We start from the raw sequence: 22,247 nt of genomic DNA, 5'->3' as shown, positions 1-22,247 counted from the left end.
TGCTCTTATCTTGCAACACATGCAGTGCTTGGTAGGCTGGGAGCCTGGTGTTAGAGAATTGCTTGATTGACAGTACAGATAGATAAACTGATTTGAAAGTTGCTTCTATTGTATTTTTCCACTTTCCTGCTACTTCTGATTGTTTAACAGCTGTACCTTCCTACTGTTTGTACTAATCCTTGGCAACGCAAGTACTGTCAACAGATTTAATAACAGCCAAGAGAAGTATGAGTTTTAATTTGAATTTTAGTTTCTTTAAGTATGTCACCACAAAATAACGTCATGCAGAATCTAACAACCTATAGGCGTTGTATGCACTTGTTACTTCCAATGCCTGACTTTTGTAGGCAAGTTTCTTCTGTCTGAATCTATTGATTTCTTTCCCCTGTTAGAGCCCATAGGAACAACGTGGAGACTGAGCTTTCTCTCAGAAACCTAACATCATATCGAACAGCAGCCTCCATTCCCGTCCTAATTTTGCAGTTGTAACACAGAGTGGTAAAATGCTTCTTTGCTAGCTACAGTTTTGTTAGCTCTTCAAAAGAGAGAATGTGATCATCTTGTGCTTTAAAAGTAGGCATGATTAAATCGTTGGTAACCGAGAAAACAAATTAAAAGTTCTTTCACTAAAATAATTAATTTGCAGTGTTAATTTGCAAAAACCTGGGGGATGATGGGGATTGGTCTTGTGATGGGTGTTTAATTTGATGCTTCTGGTGCATGCAGGGCTCTAATCCTAATGACTTCCAAATGATGGAAGAAATGAGTTGTGTTCATCTGCCGTCTGAGAATCTTGCTTGCATAAATCAAACGCTGCAATCAGTTGAGAGGACTGATGGAAAATGACAGCACATAATCTCATCTCAGTGAATCTGTGCGCTCTCTGCAGGTTATTACTGAGTTTCTTTTCATCCCAGCAGATTCTGCGCTTTTATTTTTCTGTCTGTAATGTCCCAAACCTTCTTCCCAAAGGTGTATCACCATGCAGCTCTGATACCGGCCAGCAGCACGCTGACGGATGGGGAGGAGAGCTGATGAGGAAAGGGCAAAGGGCCACGTGGCCCCCTGTGCCCTGTGAGCAGATATTCAGCCTGTAGTCATAAATGCTTCATATGCTAGTGCAATAGACTGGCAAACACTATGTTGTTTTTAATATGCACCAGTGTCCACTTTTATTATTTCTTGGCTTATCTCTCATTTGTCTTTAAAAACAGCAAGCCACTAATGAAGTAATTTTGCATAGTAGGCCAGATGTGTGCTGATGGCAACTATATACTAAGTGTGCTACTTTATGCTAAAGGTTGAAACCCTCTCCTTTGGTGCCTAGGGAAACCTGCAGGAGGGTCTGTGTTTGTCCTCCAGGACTGATGTGCGTCAGCGAGGACTGGAAGATGGAGATGCCTTTGTAAGCACAGCCCTTCCTCAAGGCTAAAGTGGCACTGCTTTCCTTATCAGGCAGCGGTATCTGAAGCAAATGAAAAGGACCAGCAGATATCTTGTATGACACGTATTCATGCAGAAATTGCTGTGGCCTCTGGATTACCTTTGCTTATGTAAGGCAGGGAGGGCAGCGAGGCGGGAGCAACGTGCTCTTCACCCAACAAGCACAGATTGAGGGTGGCAGCGGGGACTGGCAGGGACCAGGAGCTCTCTTTGGAGCCTTCCCTCGTTACATCCCTGCCCCCTGGGTCTGGGAGCACAGCCAGCCCCACGGCTCCCAGCAGGCTGCCACCGACAGGATGAGCTTGCCCGCATCAAACGGGCTTCATGTTTTCCTGAAAACAGTAAATATGAAACATTTGCAGAGACAGTGCAGTGTAGCCATAGCTTCCTGCAGGCACTGTAATATTGAAATGATGGTGCTTTAAATTCTCTGTTTGAGAGAAATGTGTATTCTCTGGATATTTCCACAACTTAACTCCTGAGGAGCTGAGATTCTTGAATCAGCACTTGACCTGAGGAGAGGATAAGAGGGGTTCAGTGTTCCCCAGGAATTCAGTGAGCTGAAAACACAGCTTATCTGCAGCATCTCACAGTAGGAAAATGTCAAAGCCATTTGACGAATCTCTGTTTTTCACATGCCAGTGCTGTATCACAAACAAGCATGGACCTCTGTGAAGTCCCTTGCTGCTTCTAAGGCATCTGTTGCTTTTGATTTTGGTATGTTTGGTTGATATTAATTGACACTAAAAGAGATGCTGTTATATTTATTTTGGAGCTCATTTGGTGCTAGAATAGCTAGTGAGAGCACTTGGACTCTGGAATACTGTCACATGCAGGGACTTCTCCAATTAGCAGCAGCTCTCCCTCCACTGGCTTGTTTGCTTTGTCTCTGTAAGTATGTCACTTTCATTCCTCTTCCTCTTTGTCATCTGAATATTTTTTTTTCCCTGTCTCTTTGCAGTAGAAGCTGTAATGCCACTCAGCTACTGCTGTGCCTCCCTGTCCTCTCTCTGTCAATCAATCAGTTCATCTGGGGCAGAGAACAGCTCAGTATTATAGCCTCACCCTTGCTCTGGCTCTAACACTGAAATGAAGGCTATAGCCAAGAAAGAAAATAGGCTGTGCTTTGAGTAGGATGATCTGAGCCCTGGGCCCTCTTCGGCCACTCTGTGGTAGTCTGTGCTGTCTGAGAAGTGTGGTGCCCAGGCCATGTGCAACACTCTTGTGGAAGCATTAACATCAACAGCTGAAACAGAAGATTCCAAAGTAAAGTTTAGCTTAAGGTCATCAGTTGGTTGTCTGGTTTTGCAACAGCATGACAGAAATGTGACACTATCTATATGCACATCCTTTCCAGTGAAGCAGGTACGTATGTATTCTTTCTCCATATTGTATTTGTGCAGATAACTTCAAGTGTACTCTTCCTTATTGGTTCATACTGTATAGGATTGTACTGTGGAATTGGCGGAAGTCCATTCCACAAGTTGCTCAAATCCTTTATTACTAATTCTGCCCTCCCATGTGTTCACAGCCCCTTCTAGATGCTGTCTGTAATGTGTGTAGAAAGTGCATGAACTCTATTTCCCTGTCCTTGTTGGAGACCTAGGAGTACATCGCATGGTACTCCCTTCCTGTTTTGCAGCGAACCATTGAGAAGCACTTCCTATCTGGAGATTTGTATTGTGAAAGAGAATAGAAAAGCTGTACATTAACTGAGCATGCAGAGAATCTCCACTTTCTTTTATCAAGAAGGGCCTTTAACATACTGTAAGCGGAAGACTGACGTGGTCTCTCTGATGAATCTGCATCATCTTTTTCTTAACACTGTACAACCTTCTGAATGCTTGCAAAGAGAGCTTATTTCCTCCGCTGTCTCCATGTTTCCTCTGAAGCTGAGTGAGTTCAGGAAGATGCTGATCAGTCAGAATATTTCTTGTTCCCAGAAAGACAGCAAGTTTTCTGCTGAATGGAAATTCCAGAGCATAGCCCACCCAACTCTTAGGTGGAGTTAACGAGCAATCCATTTCAATTTTCACAGCAGAAAACCATAATGATCTGCATTTTTACAGAAACTGTGCTTTCCATCTATATTTTTGACAGAAGATTCCTGGCAAGCTTACTTTCAATAACCACCTCTGAAAACAGTGTCCTTTATTTAGTGAGTTATTACGGCAGTGACAAATGCGGCAGTCTACTTTTCAAAATAGTGGGATTCAGAAAGCAGAGTCCTATCGCTGACGCAAAAAGATTTATGTGTCTGTAGCTGTTACTACTGGGACTTCTAGATACATCAGCCCAAATTCATCCCACGTAGCTTGAAGCTTAAATGCCAACTCTCTTCTCTTTGCACAGAATATAGAGAAGTATTCCATAGCAATTTAGGTACTACAGTAAAATAAAACAAGTTATCTTGATGAAATTGGGCTACAGAGAGCAAGTAAATGCATCTTGAAGTCAATGATTTACTGATTTACTGCATGCACTTAACCTTCTGGAAAAAAATGTGGAGACCTCACTAAGATTAGAAAGGTCTGAGAGAGACTCTATCTGTAATCAGCTTTGGCCAAAAATATAATGACTGGCTATCCAAAATGCTCAGACTAAGAAGACAGGCTGATCAGCCAACTAATTTGGGTTGTGATCCAAATTGCACTAAAATTAATGGAAGGACTGTGACCTCATAAAAGTTGGATTAAGCTATAATTGTTAAAGGCATTCACTAAGAAAAAAGGCACTTCAGAATATTTTTATTGCTGTTCAGAAGTTATATTTAGTTTAAAAGTTTCAGTTCTCTTTCTAAAAATAGCATTTGCCTACAGTGAGCTTTAAATGACCAGTCTGGTTTGCAGAAGAGGAGAAGTTAATGAAATCTTAGTCTGTTCTTGTCACTCCTCAAAATTTTCAGCTTATGATTTCTTCCACACGATTACCCTAGCAAATACTACCTCCTTCAACTTTCACCTTCGTTATTATTATTTTTTTTTACTGTTAGCATCTCATAGAGTTTCGGCTCGCTAGTCTTAGGAGAGAGGTGAACCACAGAATCAGGCACGTAGACAAGTACTGATTGGTGACTCTGTTCCCTCCTCCGGCTCAGAGCAGGTCTGGATAGAGCAGATTGCTCAGGTACTTTGCAGTGGAGTTTCGAGTATCTCCAAGAATGGAGATTTCACTGACTTTCTGGATAGCCTGTCTCATGGTTTGGCCTAAACAGAGCTCTGTTGAACAGATGACATCCAAAACGGAACTCTGAAAGAAAGGCCTTGCTGTGACCTCAGCGCATGGACAAGTATCCCAGGTTTCCTCTAGCAAGAAGCAGGCAACTGTAGTTGCCTGTAGTGGAGAAGCCCAGACAGCCTGTCTGTGCAACACATACTGCGTTCTAGAACTCCTGGCAGCCTCAGTTAGGCGTTGACTGATGCATACACAGTCTGTGGTCTTGTTTGGAGGTTTTGAAGCAAGGAGAAAACCCGATCTCAACTTGATTACTTTATTTACCGTTAAGTTTTTTTTTTCCCTGGTTGTAATTCTTTGTTTTCTTTGTTGGCTGCTACAGAAGTTGCTTTCTAGGGTTGTTCATTTGGATCAGTGAAGACGACCTTCAGGAGGCTGTGATGGATGTGGAGCTCACTGAGCTGGCTTCTGAGTTTTACTTTGATTCATTCACTGTGGTGCTTTCTCTGTGCATATTTGACATTGGCTCCATAGAAGGCCTGTCTACATGCAGGCAGGAGGGAGAACATCACCTCTGACTTTCAGTGAACATTTGGAAATGTAATCAGCTGTGATGGTAGTCTCCATTCCTGCTGCTGCTGCGAAAATCAGTTTGAGGGGATCAGAAAAACTGGCCTAGTCATAGAATTAAAGGTGACTCCACTTCTGGTCCAGCACTGTCTGGGTTGGCATGGACTTGCCTCTTCCAAGATTTAGCTTCCTCATTTCGTGAGGCTTGGCCCCATTTTGCCAAGGTGGGTCTGCACGCAGCTGCCTCCTTCTCCTCTTCCGTGTCTTTAAGGTTATGTGGTTAGCACTTGGAGGGACTGAGGCTGCTTTTTTTTCTCTTACAGCCTCCTCGAGATGCATTAGTAAACCATGCACATCATGTTATGGGAAACATTAGATGCAATAACTTTATTACAAGATTCAATTTTTTTATTTTTTACTCACTGAGCATAGTGAAGATTAAAAATAATATTGGTTAAACAGATTCCTTCTATTGCTAGAAGCATGCAACTACAGGGACGCTCACTGCTCTGTGCTGGTTTTAAAATGACTTCTTTTTGGAATGACTATACTCAGTTCTCACCTTTAAATACCATGTGTAGTTTCTCAAGATACCATAGAAAGCTGAGAGAATGAGAATTAAGAGACCCACTAATCAAAAGACAAAATCCTGTATGTTTTCTAAACCCAGGTTTTGAATCCCAGGGACTTCTGTCAGCCTTTTCTTAAAATACTGCAATCTTGCTTTGACCAGCCTTGCTCTGCAGCCTCCAGCTGTCTAGAGCAGCTGAAACAAACCTTGGTTGGAGCCTCAAAACTCAACTGTTAATACCACTAATTGACTTTTAGTGTGGTGAAGGGGCAAGAGTATTAAAATTGGTTTTCACTTTTTTTCAATGTTTTGACTGATTGGTTTGTTTGGATGTCATTAAGCTACGTACTTCTAGCAAAAATACGAGCACTGTGCTGTGAGCAGTGGAAGTAATTTATGGCTGCTTAGCTAGCAGTCCAAATGTTATTTTTTTTTTTGCTGATGTTTAAATTAAATGACAGCATCATTTTGTTCTATTCGTCAGTATCCAAATAAATTGATTACACAAGTGCAGTTAAGGCAACAAGCTTAATCTCTCACTGAATAAGCTGGCAGTGCTAGTATTAGCCTGCAGTCTTCATGAGGTGCTTAAGAATATTTTACATTGCTTTGCAGTCACTTAATAAAATTAAACTTTCTGAAGAAAAATAGTTCAATTATTTTTAGAATATTAGACCAGATATCCATAGCATGCAGGTAACAGTCAGGTTTTAATCAAAGCACATCCTCAGTAGAAGGCACTTTGCAAAACATATCTTAATGCTGATGGTATTTAATCTCAATTTTACATACGTGATATAGCTCATGCTCCAACACTGTTTAACGTGGTGGTTATGCACAATGCAATGTCCTCAGATTGCAGAGCTCAACTCTTAATTAAAGCCATGCCTTAGGGAGTTAAAGATCCTATTATGAACAAAAAAGTACAGGGGAAAAAAACTCAGATATTTCCTGACAGGAAAAATGTTAGGAGCAACCCATCTCTTCCAGCAGAGACCAAATTATAGACTCAGCATGTTCTTCCTGCACCAGAACTCAATTAATGAACTTTTTTTAAAGCCTACAAAGACCTTGGCCTTGCAGAACTCCCGCCTTCCTCAGCTCCGGCTTTTAGCTCTTTTCTTCCTTGTTCTTCTACAGCTGCACTGTAAATACGTTTGAAAGTCTTTGGAGCCTAGCTCAAGAAATTAACCATTTCCGTACATTTTTACCCTGAAAACCGTATGCGAAACTCAGGATGATCTGAGGAGTTTGTGTTCCTAAGTCATCCTGGTGTGGTTCGGTAGCTGTGGAGCCCTTCCGGCCTCTGTGAGTGGAGACCTCGGCACCTGCAGGGCTTTGTGTAGCCCTCACACCAAGGTCTGTAGGAGAAATAGCATTCGGTTGCACAGCAGCCTGGGAATGAGCTACAAAGAGAATATCGGTTCCTGAAGTATCTCCTTGTTCTTGCACCTCCTGCTTCCACCCTCACAGCCAGGGCAGTGCCTGTGCCCGGACCTTCTCGTCCCTGGAATTTTCTGCCTGTCTGCCTGAAGTACATTTTGCACTTGGCTTCAAGCCCAGGGGACTAAACTGAGGAAACGCTATGGGGTGGTTAGTGTCTGAAGGGGGAGGATTGATCTGATGATCCTCATTTGCTAGAGAAGTGGAGAAATTGTTTCATCTTAGGAGTAAAAAATAGCTTCTAGCTTTGTCTTTTTTGTTGTTTGTTTGTTGTGCTTTGTTTTTCAGTTATATTTGATAAGGAGATCTGGGAATAGATGGACATACTGACATGAACTCTGTACAAGTAAACCAAAACAGACAATGATGCTGCCATCGATGGCCCAGGCTTTAGCGTTAATTGGCAGTTATGTGTTAAGTGCTGAAGTGAGAGAGTACTCTGCAATGTTAATACACTTTGTTTGGGCTGAAGTAGGTAGTGGGATGGTCCACGGCTGGAGAATACATGCTGCACTGAAGTCATTATATCACTGTGGATTAAAAATCTAATTAAGCTACCTGATACAAAACAGTGCAGGGAACATGTTTACAGGAGGTAGAGTTAAAATTACTTCTAAAAAGGGAAATGTAGTTGAGTGGGAACCAGACTGAAAGTGCTAGTGAGCTAAGTCCTTTTGGTATATTTTAGCTGTCACTCAAATTTCCCTCAGTAGGGATTATGTTTTGGTGCTGATTTGTGGCCAGAATGTCAGGCAGATCAGATTGCTTGTAAGTCTGCTGGTTTTACAGAATGCACAAAAAGTACCAGGTGTGAGCACTGGAACCGACTCCCTTGGTCGGATCACAGTAACTAATGAGTCTGGGATTGTGCAGGACAAGGGAAAGAGCCTCTGCTGTATTCAGATATCTGGTGACAAACAGTGGAGGAAGGGAGCAGGGAGGAAGGCAGCAGCCACCACCCCACTGTGCTTTCTGTTGCTCTTCTGCACTGGTGTATTTCCCCAACTTTGCGTAGTATCCTTGCTGGAGTTGTGCATTAACTTAAGTGACTAGCTGGGTGTGGGTGGGTGTCTGGATCCTGGAGTTTTTATTTGTTTTCAAGGTGAAAAAAAATGTTAGGAGTGGTTTTATGGTTTAAAATGAGGAACTTGGGATCTGAAGTAAAAGTCCACTTATAGTTTTATAAAAGTTAGAGGGTTTTTTGATTTCTAATACAGTATGTGCTTAATGAACTCCTCAGTGTAGACTTAAATATAATTCAGAGGAAATGGAATCCTGAGGCTTCCCGTGGCTAGGTTAATGCAGATTGGGCCGACTCATGAGTGCAGTAGTTTTGCTGGACTTAATAACTGCTAATTCAAATCATGTCAGTCATTAACTGTTCATCTTTTTTTAGAAAAGGTACTCACATTTTTCTTCTGTTTTTAATGAGGTGGCTCCACTGGATTTCTTCACGTAATTGCAGTTTGTGCGCATCTGCAAGAAGCAGTTTTGGGTTTTGCTTTTTGTTCTCTCCTGTTCCATTAAGTCAGTCATAGAAGAAACTATGTAAACATCTGAGTGGAAGATCCAGGTAGCGTGCCAGAATGCCCCTAGATGAGACATCTGTCAGACTTGGCTAGAAAGAGCAATGCCATCTGGACACGGACAGAGCTCTTCAGATGTTTTTGCATCACACAAGGCTAGTTATGGAGTAAACATGCTACAGTGCTGCCTACCAGAGATCTGAGAGCAGCTCCACGCACTCCTTAGCAGCTGTGGGTGGTTAAACTCCCAGAACTAACAGCCTGCAGCTGTACTCCCATTAGTTCTCCACAAATTTCCCCTCAGTTCCTAGATGACGAAACGACTTTTAAAAAAAAAAATATTCTCATTTCATTTATTATTTTTGGTTCCCTGGTAGGAATCTGTCCTGAAGGCAGTTTCACTGACAGTGGCTGAAATGTACTGCTTCATCCAAGTTTAAGTGAGTGCTAGTATTCAGGCATGATTTTTTAGCCATCTACAAAATCCAGCTCTTCAACAAAAAGTCTTATTACAGCTTAAAGACTCAAATGATTCTCCAAACTTGTCCTAGCAGACACTAAAACTAACAGGCCCTTGAGGTGGTTTAATTCAGCTGTTCACGTGGCAGGAGCTCAGCAGATTCCATTGGCCTGCCATAGAGTCAGTGAGTTGGAAAAGATTTTGCCACATTGCTCGGTGCAAGTGGGCACCCTCTGCAGCAGTGTGCTGGCTTTGGGGTGCAGCTGGAACAGTGTCAGCTCTCTGCAAGGAGGAGATGCCCCTGAAAATGCATTGATGTGATCAATGTTTGCTATTCGTTGTCAATGCTAAGTCAGTATGTGAGCCCCTGTGCAGCCAAGTGGCTCCATTTTTTCAGGAGCTGCCTCTCCAGGTCTGGAGGGAACTGTTTGATCTTACTACTCTGAACCAAGAAAAGATGGTATTGCGTCCTGCCATTCAGCTGTGCTCTCTCTCTTCAGCAGCTGTCTCGGCTTTGGGGAAATTGAAATGATTTCTGCAGCCTTCTGCTAAGCAGGACCCTTTCCAAGAACTAGTCCAACCTAAATGAAAATGTGATAAGAGTGAAGTTGTGAAGTTGAAAGGCTTAAAAGCCAGCCTGTGCAGTAACCACTTTGTGAACCCTTTCCCCCTCATTTGGGTTCATTATCCCACCCGAAGAAGCTTAAAATCAGACCAAGTGCAGATGTTATGAGTACAGTTCTGTATTCTGAGTGCAGAGCTCTGTGCCGCCTCCTGACTCTGCTCCATTTTTAGCTTCAGAGTAATGTAGTGCTCTTATGATTTATTACACCAAACATTCTGGCAGCAGAAAGGATCAAGAGTAGGTGAGTCCATAATAGCTCTTATCTAATTCCTTTTGAATGTTAGCAGCTATTTAAATAAAAAAGTGTTTTTTTTAATGTGTGCTCTGGAGTTTTCATTTTGTGTTTGCAAAGGAGTGATGTATCTAATAGCTACTTGACCCTCCTTAAGCAGGATAAGATCCAAACACTGAATATCAAGAGTAAACATTTACTATGTTCCCAGTAACCTGAGATGGGGCAACATTTTTAGACCCTTTGTGTGACCTCAGAAGAATCTTCTCCCCACTCTCCAAAGGGTAGGTTGGACTGTCCATGCCTGTGCATCCTCTGCAGGCTCTAGTTGGTAAAGGACAGCCATGCAGCTCAATGTGGGGGCTGGAATGTTTGCAATTGGATGTAGCAGTGGTAACTAAACTCTTGGTGAGCCACCAACTCTGTCTGATGTTCCTCTCCAGGCAGTGTGAATTTGCCCTTTGTGGATGCAGATTGCTCAATGCATCTACCTGAGGACACGAGGAGAGGTGGGAAGGCTGTGTGGAGCATGCTCTGGGATGCAGCAGATGCAGGCAGCAGCACTGATCTGGACGGGAATGTAAGACTAGAGTATTCTGGAAAAAAATAGCATTATAAAAAAAGAAAAAAAGGCAAGCTAGTGGTTGTACTCCTTCAGAGAAGCTTGCTCCTTAGTGCAGAAGCTAAAGCAAGGTGGGAGAAAGTATAGATCTGCCTGAGGCTAAGAAGGCCCTACGGGGGGATCTGGATAGGTTGATTGATGGGCTAAGGTCAATTGTATGAGGTTCAGCAAGACCAAGTGCTGAGTCCCACACTTCAGTCACAACCCCATGCAATGCTACATGTGTGGGACAGAGTGGCTGGAAAGCTGTGCAGCAGAGAAGGATCTGGGGGTGCTGGTTGACAGCTGCTTGAACAGGAGCCAGCAGTGTGGCCAAGAAGGCCAAGGGCATCCTGGATTACATCAGAAATAGTGTTGCCAGCAGGAGCAGGGAGGCGATCATCTCTCTGTACTCTGCTCTGCTGAGGCTGCACCTTGAGTGCTGTGTTCAGTTTTGGGCCCCTCGCTACAAGACACTGAGGCCCTGGAGTGTGTCTAGAGAAGGGCAGTGAAGCTGTGAAGGGTCTGGAGCACAAGTCTTATGGGGAGCGGCTGAGGGAACTGGGATTGTTTAGTCTGGAGGAGAGGAGGCTCAGAGGAGACCTTATTGCTCTCTACAACAACCTGAAAGGAGGTTGTAGCAAGGTTGGGGTCAGTTTCTTCTCCGATAGATGAAAGGTGATAGGATGAAAGGTAATTGCCTCAAGTTGTGCCAGGGGAAGTTCAGGTTGGATATCAGGAAAAATTTATTCTCAGAAACAGTGGATGGGTACTGGAACAAGCTGCCCAGGGAGGTGGGGGAGTCAGTGTTCTTGGAGGGGAATGGTCACATGGCCAGTGGGCATGGTGAGGATGGGCTGATGGTTGGACTAGGTGATCTTAGTGGTCTTTTCCAGCCTTAATGATTCAATGATTCTGTGATTCTCCACAAGCAGCATTCAGTCTGCAGAGGTGGCTGCTACGTGGGATGGGCTGTGTTTGCATCCTGACTGTCAGGCATTTGGCAGTAACGCTACCAGTGATTAATGATATGACATGAGCTGTATGTGATAATACCAACATTTATGGGTGTTGCCGCACTTCTGATGTTCATGCAAGATCAGAAAATAGGCCAATGGCATTACTGTCATTTTTGTAGCCCTTACAGGAGAATGCAGTAGATTAATGGCTTCACATATCTTGCAATTTTCCTTCCACTGGGAAAGGTTATACAGGCTGCACCGTACAGATGGGACACGGCAAAGCTGCTTTGGTTTCTGCACTGTCAGTGCTACTGGATAAGCTTCAATAATCTGTCTTTATTTCTATGGGGCATGCTTGTTTGCTTGGAGTTTACTTCAGTGACCTGGATGAGCACAAGCGAAATTTCATGGGCGACACATGCAGCAGTCAGGCAAGGTTACGAGGAGGGGACTGTCCACTGCTGTAGATGGGAGAAAGGAAACCACCGTGGGATTTACCTGACTGTGAGAAGGAAAGCTGCAAGGCCTCAGCTTTGTCTTAAGTCATCCAAGAGTTTTCTTAGCAGGAAGATATTTAAGAAATAGGATCCCACCCTACTAGAAGGGATAATTATCAGTAGTAATTAGTAATGCAGCAGGTGTGCTATAAACATATAGGTAAAAGGAGGCTATTAAATCCCTGGGGAGAAAGTAGCCTGATTTGTGCTTGGATTTTGTAATGTACTGTAATTGTGTTATTGCAAATATCAGTGAGCAGTTGCTCTTGGCTTCCCCTGACCTAGCGTGGGAAGATGGAGTCTGTAGTGGTTGCATCCATTTCAGTGCAGTTTTGTCAGTCATGCAGTCTGAAAGGCAGCAGCTCCCCTCTGGCTTTGGAACTGTGCTCATAAAACCATACATGAATTGTTTTCATTCCTGGGGCTAGAGGTATGCTGGGTTATTCTCCAGCCTGCTACTGCTCCAGGTTGAGATTCGCATCGTGATTTAAGTCAGTAGTAGCAACAGACTGGGAGTTAGACCTTCTCCTCCAATTTATGCACCTTGGAGAATCTGTGCTGAGGGGTGAGACACCTCAGGGAAGTCAGATGTTGAGACGCAAAGCATGGAACACCTTCCCAAGGGGGGCAGGGCTTCCCTCTTGTTCCTTCTCTGGCACCTCCAGCTTGTGCCAGCAGGGTGAAGGTCCTTGCAGTGGAGGTAGGCTGGCCTCGCTGCAAATCCCTCAGGCCTGGGGGTTACTTAAGTACCAATGAGCTGAGGTCAGCGGTCAGTCAGGAGGCTCAGGAGAACTCGTCTCCCCGCCATGGGGGCTCCTGGGTGGTTTCTGCGCCCTGTGTGGTGCAGCACACCAGAACAGCACGCTGTGGTCTTTGCTGCTCTGAAATGTCTCAGCTTATGTGAACCAGTGAAAATGTGCAGCTGTATGTACAGAAAGCCAAGAGACTTCATCAGCACTGTGTTTAACGCAAACCATTATTTGATGTGCTAACTTAGGTGCTATTTTGAGTTCAGTGAAGGATACGATGTTAACTAGACCTTTGTGTTGCTGTTACTCCTTCAAGCAGTTCCTGCATTACAGGATTTGGTGTGGTGTCACCTTATCTCCCTTATTAAGGGCTTTCAACATTGAAGTATTTTTAGCCTTGTAAGAAAATACTCAGGAAAAAGGAAGGAATCCACTAGCAGATAACAAGACCTTAAGTGTGGCTTTCCCTTCAGCAGATTTTCTTACAGCCTTCAACTTCAGCTGTCTGGAGTGCTTGTCAGGAAGAGCCCCTGGGTGACTGTTCCCTAGCTGTCAAGTCTTTCTGAGGCAGTCAGTGCAGGTGGCCTTGCACCTCTGTCATGGTCTGACTGTTTTCCCCTAGGACTGGAAAAAGGCAGATAAGGAAGATGACTGAAATGATGAATTTTCTACTTGACACTCATGTACGCTTATAGCCCTCTTCTGGAAAAGTAAACACATAACACAAAATGTCCCACAAAGTTTCATCTGCCCAAGTCCAGCCAATTTTCACCAGTCCTGAGCTGTAAGAAAAAAAAACATTTTCCTCTTGCTTTCTGGAGGATCTTGGCAGTGTTGCTTGTTGTCAGGATAACTTGGCCAACTAACCCAGGCCCTTACTAAACAAGATGCAGAAAACTAGAAGTTTGAAAGAGGAGAAATACAGAAGATGGAACAACATGTGCTTTTTGGAGAAATAGAATTTAGCTGATGTCACTAGTAATAGAGATTTTGCATTCCACGTCACTGGGAATATCTGTGTAGTTTTCACTAGTGAGCAGAATGGAAACAAAATTTATGGTCACTTCTGATCCTTTCACACCATCCGCAAGGCTCCTTGACCCTTTTGTGTGACACTGCAGTGTGACTGCATTACTGATGGGACACTTGGTGAAGTGTTTTGGTTACTTTCTTTTTTTATACAGTTTCCGGAATGAATTCTATCCACTGTTTTGACTTTACAGACTAAGACTGTGATGTCTTCAAACAAAGTTACTGAATATTTTAGTTTTGCTATGGAAAAGAAAAGTAAGGACAGTTATCCATCTGCAGTTACATATTAATTGGCATTGATAAGCCTGTACATAAATATGCCCCAAATCTTCAGAACAAAAGAGCAAAAATTTTCCAGTACCTGGCTTGTAGGAATTATGCTGGGATTGATGGCAGAATGTGTAAATGGTTGCAGTGGACCTACAAAATCTGCTGGCAAAATCCATACTTAGTTTTCCAAAGTTTAGACAACAAAAAGAAAAAAGAAGAGAAGAGAAAAAGAAAGCCAAGCCCCCTCTCTCAAATTTACAGCTTCATTTCAAGTCCAGGTGAATTGTGCCTTTCTGGAAACCTCAGCGGGCTTTGGATCACACTGGTACCTTAAAAAATCAGTATTTATCTTTAGAGGACAAAAGCTGAGGCTAAATAATAAAATAATACAAACAGTAAATTAACTGAGAGAAAAAGCCTGCTGGATCATATTCTTCATCAGTGTGAATCCTCCATGAATTTCCCAGTGGTATTTATGCTATTCTTTTCACGTGACTGTAAATCACTTCAGCAATGAAGCTTCTCCCAGCTGCCAAAGGAGAACGTCCCTCAGCATGACAGAGCTGACATCCCCAAAGCTCAGCATCCACTCTCCCTCCCACAGCCAAAACCATTGCTTTTGGTCATATCCCTGCTGACAGGTCCTGCAGCATCTCACCTGGAGAACATGAGGTTGCTTTTGAGGACAGCCTGAGGGTTGCTGCCTATAAGCATGTTTGCTTCTAATTGTTATCCTCTCCCCTCTCAGGCTAGCACTCATCGAGGGTTACCTTTGCCTCTTAATTTGCTATTCCAGAGATATCTGCCAAGGCAAAAGCCTGCATACCAACCCTGGTGCCCCTCACCTGTGTTGCTCTCTCAGGGGCAGTATGAACTGCCAGAAGCACCATGGGGAGAAGGGATGGTGCTCCCAGACTGGGCAAGCTGCCTTCCTCCTGACAGCACGAGTAACTGCGGCTGTCATTAGTGCTGATGGAAATATCATTTGTGTTTGCATTTTTTAGAGACTAACATCAGGCATAACGCAGTGGCTCTGCAAATAAAAACACTTGGGTTATGTATTCTGCTCAGTGTTTGTGTTGTGCCAGGCACAGTGGGAGCTTGTCCTAGGCTGTAAGCGCTACTGTGCTATAACTAATAAATAATAGCATCTAACAGTAATTTTTTCATTACTTTATGAGTCAGACCTTTTACTGTGGGATTTGCTTGTAGACAAACATACTGTTCAGCTCCGCATTTCCACTAGGGAGACTACCAGGCTTTTCTGCATCTTTGTACTGAGATGAAGACTTGAAGTTATTCACAGTGTTTTAAAAAATATAAGCAATTAGGCAAATAAGATGGAGTTCTTGCTTTAGGCTACTTCCAGTGCTCCAGACAAGTGCAGTAGGTGGCTGGGGTTTCCAGCGTTGGGGTTTCATAGCCCACATCCCCATGATGGAGCAGCTGGCCTGTCCTGAGGGGCGTGGGCATTCCTGGGGGAATGCTCCAGAACTGAGGTGCACGTTGGTTTTAGAGCTGAGCATAGCCTGGTCATCTGAAAATGGTTAATTTTATTCCTAATTCTGCCACAGACTCTGGTGATGCCTTAGACATGTTGCTTCTCTACTAATTTCCAAAGAACCCTGGAAATAACAGCTTCTCTCCATCTTGCCCTGTTTCCTCCCACAAGTGCTTTCTTTGGGAACCACAGGATGGCTTTGGTTGGAAGGGACCTTAAGGATAACATAATTCCAACCCAGTGCTGTGGGGAGGCTAATCACTGCAGTGATTTTCCAACCTTGTTCAGAGGTAACTACCAGTTTTCCAGGTAAGATGCCCAAAGAACATGTTTTCATCCTTTAAAGTTAACAGAGCCTTGGATGCACAAAATTTCTCAAAAACAAAAAACCCAAACCCATGAAACACCAACCATCTGCTTTTGTAAGGGTGCTCTCTCTTCAAAACGTCCAGATTCTTAGTCTAATCTCCAAATTACTGTACTGTATTACAAATATATTAGAAAAATGTACTTTATTAAAATATACATCTGAGCATATTTTTCCATGCTAGCTTATATCTGTGATTGTAAAAGCACACCAAAAACACTTCAAATGCAAAAGGGCTCCTTCCTGCTCAGAGGAGAGGAATAAAAGCCTAACCGCAAACCCTATGCGATGGTCAATGCCCAAGCTGCTTGGTGGTTTAAACAGCTAGAGCAACACTTTTATCAGTGCAGCCCACCAAATCCATTCTGGCTCATGTAAGTTTTAGTTGAAAATCCCAGGATCGACATAGGGATATGCAAGAAAGTCTCCCAGCTTATTGCCTTCTGCATCATAATGGAGCATTCGGAAACAAACATCACAGAAGAAACAAGGATCCTCTGGTGCCAGGCTGTCCTTGTTGGTTACCCACCTGGCTGTATACATTTTGCACACAAAGCATTTTCTGGTACATAACCAGTGTTTCTTGATTAACAATGGATAGAGGTTCCTGTCCAGGCAGTCCTCATGATGAATAAGTCGTATGTCTGTGACGATAATGATGTGCTCGCAGTCCCCTTGGTGGCAGAAGAGGTACGGAAAGCCAATTCTGAGGGACAAATCATTGAATGTGTAGTCCTCCATTTTGACAGACTGCAGATTTCCATAGCCTCTGTCACGAGATTCAGACCACTCAATAATTGTTCTGCTCAGATCTCTGCACTCTGGGTATCTGCTATCGTTATAAAAGATGCCTTCAAAGTAAAAGAAAGCAGATTTGTAGAGGTCCTTGCTGATGTGCTCTGGCGCGCGGTCTGGCTCGCTGCTGAACTCCCCGCCAATCTGCAGGTCGCTGACACAGGACACGGAGTCTCTGAGTTCAGTGAGCCTCTGGCTGCCCAGCACCAGGACCGTCTGGTACGGCTTGTGCTCCTTGTGCTTCTGGAATATGACGGGATAGAAGACGTTCAGAGTTAGGAGCAGCTCTCCCTCCTCCACCAGGTCTGCTGTGTCGTCCGGCCTCTTCCCAGCGGCGTGTGACTCCATCTCGTAAGTGAGCGTTTCCTGTCTGCAAGCCCGATCCACAACGATCCTTTCTTCTCGCCTCTGCAGCACCTTCTTCCTAAACCGAAGAGTTTCCAGCCCGCTGTCTTCAGGAATCGCTTCTGGGTCCCTCTCTTTATCAGCACATACTAACGTATCAACACTGCACAAGGCCCGCAGCTCGGCCACCGTCTCTACCGTGCAGCCCAGCTCCTCCGCCACGGCCCCAGCAGCCTCCTCCTCCTCCTCCTCCGCCGCCGCCGCCAGCGAGAGGTCTCGGGGCTGCAGGCACTGCCGCCAGCCGCTGCCCAGCGCGCCCACGCGGAAGGCGCAGGTGTGCGGCTCCCCCGCCTCGTACTCGGCCGCCTCCGCCGCCATGGGGGCCTGCAGGCGGCCGCGCAGCTGCCAGCGGTCGCGGTGGAAACGCGTCACGGCCGGCCCGCCCCGCCTCGGCCGCGCCGGGGTGAGGGAAGCAGGGGGGAGGAATGGGGCAGATAGATTCTATGGGCACGGCAGTGCGCGTCTATTGCTGCGTGGAGCAGCTCGTACGTAGTTCTTCTGCTCTGTGGGGAAATCTCACAGTGTGCCGCTTTTCCCTGGGTGTTTTTTTCAGCGCAGATTTCGTCTCTCGTGCCGCTCACGGATTGGCGTTGCTTCGCTTTTATCGATTGCGGCGAATGAAGGCTGTTGCCGCAGCCTGATTCTCCCCCAGAAAACCGGGTAGCACGTCATTTTTTCTTTGTCGAGATACGAGGTGGATGGAGGAGAGAGGAATTGCGCTCAGTACCTGCCGTTTCCCACTGCCGGCCTGGCCTTGCGCCTGTCCCCTGCTGTGATTTCTACGGGCAGGGCAGGGCCACAGCCTCAGCCCTCAGCTCCCACATTCTCATGAACGGTTTCTGGCATACAAGAGATGAAATGCAGCATGTATTTTCTGCCTGCGTTTCCGGCAACATTGCCGTGACATTCATGACACCATGACACCACTCTGATTTCAGCCTGGTAGCACATAGGAAGATTATATACACTAGGACATGAACACAAAACTAGAGACTTGTTTTCTCTGCACTCTTCCCCAGCTGACAGCTGGGCCGCAGCCCCTCTTCCAGGGAGGACCTTTTTGGCTTACATCACTAACTGCATTGCTAACTGCAGGTTGACTACATCCCATCTCATGCCCGCACTCTGGAACTTCCCCAGGCATTTTAAAGAAGAGCTATGTTGCAAGCCATCAGGTGCCACGTGCTCCCCTTTGCATGATGTTTCACATTTGATTTGCTCATTTCCGTACCTGAGGGTATGACTCACATTGTGTGGGCTGGTGGGGACAAGATGGATGAGCTGGGGTTGGGTGTGCTCAGCAGGCCCTGCATCACTGCAGGGCCCTTGGTGTCCTCTGCCGCAGCCACCTTGTCCAGAGTGGGGTTTGGTGCTATGCCCAGGATTCCAGTGCACATTGTCCACCTTCTCACAGTGCTGAGCAGAGTTCTGGTCTAGTGAGTGGCTTTCTTGTGGTCAGATGCCACCCATGTGAGTTCTCAAACCATGCTGAATACAGACCAACACAATGAGAGGTAAACATTTGGTAGGACCCAGCAGATCAGGAATTTCCTTGGGCCAAAATCAGTTTTAACATGTGCTGCAAAAGTGCTCCCTGAACCCCAGCTGAGCCAGAATTTCCAAAATGAATTGAAATGCCAGTTTTAAAAATGCTAACTTTGAATTGTGTTTTAAAGTTTTGAGATGTCAGTAAATCATCAGTCTTGGAGAAAGAGTTCAGATCAGACTGATAAAAGTGTTTTGACCTCTTCTTTTGCTTTCCTAACTTCATAGCATAAGCTAACTCAAATTTTTACATGTAGAGAAGTTAAGGACTTTTGTAAAAGTCAAAACTGCATAGATTGAACATTCCCAATTGCTTTTTTTCTCAAATTGAGATTTGCCATAAATCAAGCATTTGGGGAACAGTTTATTTCAAGAAATCTTTCAACAAGAAAGAACTTAAAAAAACGCTCAAGTAGGTTTCCAGTAAATGATATTACACTTTTTATCAACTATGGGATAAAAACTGATCAAAAGGGCAGTGCACATGCTTTGTTTTCTACAGTTGTTTTTATGTGGTCCTTCTCATAGCTTAATAGCGAATGCTGCAGAAGTCATTAACTCTGCTTTCTGATTAGGGAGGGAAACTATTTAAAGAGCAAGAAACCAAAAGTTCTGGAAAGCCTCCCCTAAGGTTGTAGATCATTTCTCATCTAGAAATAGGAGGACTCTGGTCCCCTGATGCCTGGCTCAGCGTCTGGTAGTGCAGCAGCTTTTCCTGGTCAGGCAGAAGGGTGCTCCGCTCCAACAGGAGTGAACGTTCCCAGAAAACATTCCATGCCAAAAATATTGATTTAGCAGTTTCTTTTTATTCGTGTTGATTGAACACAGATGCTGTGTTCCTCACTGTCCAAGAAACAGATTTCACATCTGCCTTGGCAAGTAAGTAACTTCTTACAAGAAATACCACAAAAAATTCATGCAAATAAAGTTATGCAGGTGCAAGAGTCTTTGCAGGGCCTTGCTTAAAAAGAAAATGGTTCTGTCCCCATATGCAAGCTGAAAATATCTGAGGTTGTAGCCAAAAAAGGTCCTGAATTGAAATGGCAACTTCTGGTTTTGTCTTCAGTGTATACTTTTGTGCTTCGTGATGGGACAAAAACTTTCCACGAGCAGGATTCAAATGTGCTGTTATAATCTCTTGTAGTGGAAAAATGTCTACTAACTATGATACAGAAAATACCATTTTTTCATATTCAAATTTTAGCAGGTATAGGGAGGGAGGTAAAATTAGCATTTATTCAATATTTATCTACTTCTTCATGTTAGGACCAGCTCTCATTTTAAGCTATTTGTCATTTTACTTTGCACAGTGCCACTATAATTAGAATCTGAAGAAGTGGTATTTTGGGGCAAATAGCAGAACTGCTAATGTCAAGCGTTAAAAAAAAAAATGCTGGGTTAGCTGTTGTTCCCAGACCAGGAGACTGACCAAAAAAACCAACAGTCTTTCTTCATTCGTCTTATGATTTCTGAGCTTTCAGATGTGCTGAGATTGCATTTCACTTTTCCTTTAGAAGAGCTAAAAACTTTGAAGTGTTGTATTGTTTTTTTTTCCGTGCTGACAGCTGATACAGAAACACGGATCCAGGAACCGAGTTCTTCAGCACTAGTGTGGGATTCATCTTAAATTCATGAGCACCAGAACATGCTCTGGAAGGCGTGTATTCCCATGCCAGTAACTTTGCAGTCCTTTAAGTGTTTGAGATCATGATGCTGGGTATCTGAGTTTCTCCATATACTTTGTCTAGAAGTTAAGTAAAAGAACATCAAGTCATTCATTTTGAGAGCAAAATTAAGGAAAATGGTTGGCTATTGTCTGTTTGCTTGTCTTTCAGACCCTCTGCTTCAAAGCACAAGTCTCAACGCAGAAATAACCATGCTGTCCCTTACCCTGTGCTGGCCTAAGGGTTAAGAAGGTCCCTGCGTTGTGCTGCTGAGTTAATCTCCCTCTGAAGGCAGCTAAGCATGTTCTGAGAGGGCTGTGGGATGCAGGACGCCATACTGGTGTCTAACCTGGAAGGGAAAGGACAAGGGCTTTCCCATTTTCGTGCAGGCACATAGCTGTAGACCACCATTTTTGGCCCCCAAAAGCAGGCAAATGGAAGTCCTAATTCTGGGAAAAGCTTAAGTCAGGGCTGACAAACAGACAGCAGTTCAGGAAGCCAGACCTTAGTCCTGCTCCTCAGAGAACTTTCTGTCTCCTTTGAAGGTTTGCAGAACTGAGTGATCCAACTGCAAACCATATCAATTAGAGATGCACTTTAGAATCACTTAGTAAGTGCTGTAAAAGCACTAAATTCTGTGTGGAATGAAACCAAAATGGGTGGGTATTATGGTACTGGTATTTGTGTCTCATTTTACCCTCTGTAAAATTGGACCTGGTTTCTTTCTAATGCATTTGAAATAATACTGGGAATTTTGAGAACTCTACAAGTCTGCTGTAATGCCCACAGTACTGCCCTTGGAGAAATGCAGGGTACGGGGACTGGGTGGTGACTTTATAAAAGAAGGAAAAAACACAGTTCGAATGGCAGATGAATACCAGCAACAACTGTCATTTTCTTTATTCAGATGAAAGATGCAATCATTTGTTTAATCACTGTCTGTATTTCCCTGTCCCTCAGTGTCTGAGTGGAGGTACTGCTGGGCTGTGCTCTGACCAAGCTCCCCAAGGGACAAGCTGATGTCCCAGGCAGGTGCCAGGTGCATGTTTGGCCATCCTGGGAAGCAGCAGAGTATGGCAGGCCAAGAAGGCCTGTATCTGGCTGCTCCAGAAAGCAAGGATGGGAGCAAGGCAACCAGAAGGCACGTGTGTGAGTGGATGTGCTTCTCCCTTGGAAGGGTGAAGCTGGGAAGCCATTCATGTTCCCCCGGCACTGTGGAGCTTCAGTTGAGACTTGTGACTGGCGGCTGTGCCTGGCTCTGCATCCCAGTTAGCAAGGCAGCAGAGCAGCCAAGCACTGAAGAAGCTGCCCTGTTTCAGGACGTGATCTCTTACTTCCTTCTCATGCAGCCTGTGATTTTATTCCTCCTAGTTCTTCTGAGAGTGCTGACAATTCTGTGTTTTGAGACCATCCTCTTTCTGCAGTGCCCTGGCAAACACACCCTGCCTTTCTCTTCCATCTTCCATTATGCTTCATCTGCTTGAGCCTCTCTTTTGCTTCCTCCTATTCCCTGGCAGGCTGTCTGCCTGCCCACAGTGCTCCCAGCTCTCCTCCCCTCCTGCACGCAGTACTAACCGGCACTACAGGCTATCCCTCTGCATGCTGTGTCCGTACCATGAACCAGGGGATGGTGATGCAGCATTGCTGAAAGCACTGGGCTGTGCTGACACGCGCGTGCTGAAGCTCTTGTTAAGTAGGAGACATGGAGCAAAAGAGCTGGCAGCATAACGTTGAGGAGAGATGGCGACAGCTCCGGGAGCATTGTTTCAGATAGGGCAGGCAAAGCCAGGGGAGGTGTTCTTTGAGTTATTAATT

At 44.6% G+C, this 22,247-nt stretch overlaps 1 protein-coding gene across 1 annotated transcript; it reads right to left on the bottom strand.

The window, feature by feature from the left end:
* Nucleotides 16,150–18,815, bottom strand: LOC110394073 (snRNA-activating protein complex subunit 3-like). Its single transcript, XM_021387750.1, has one exon. The coding sequence runs from the start codon at nt 17,539–17,541 to the stop codon at nt 16,405–16,407; it is 1,137 nt and encodes a 378-aa protein (XP_021243425.1). The 5' UTR covers nt 17,542–18,815; the 3' UTR covers nt 16,150–16,404.

The sequence above is a fragment of the Numida meleagris genome, chromosome 1 (assembly GCF_002078875.1).
Source record: "Numida meleagris isolate 19003 breed g44 Domestic line chromosome 1, NumMel1.0, whole genome shotgun sequence".
Classification (NCBI taxonomy): Eukaryota; Metazoa; Chordata; class Aves; order Galliformes; family Numididae; genus Numida; species Numida meleagris.
The sequence above is the reverse complement of the archived record's forward strand: the minus strand, read 5'-3'. Positions and strand labels throughout refer to the sequence as shown.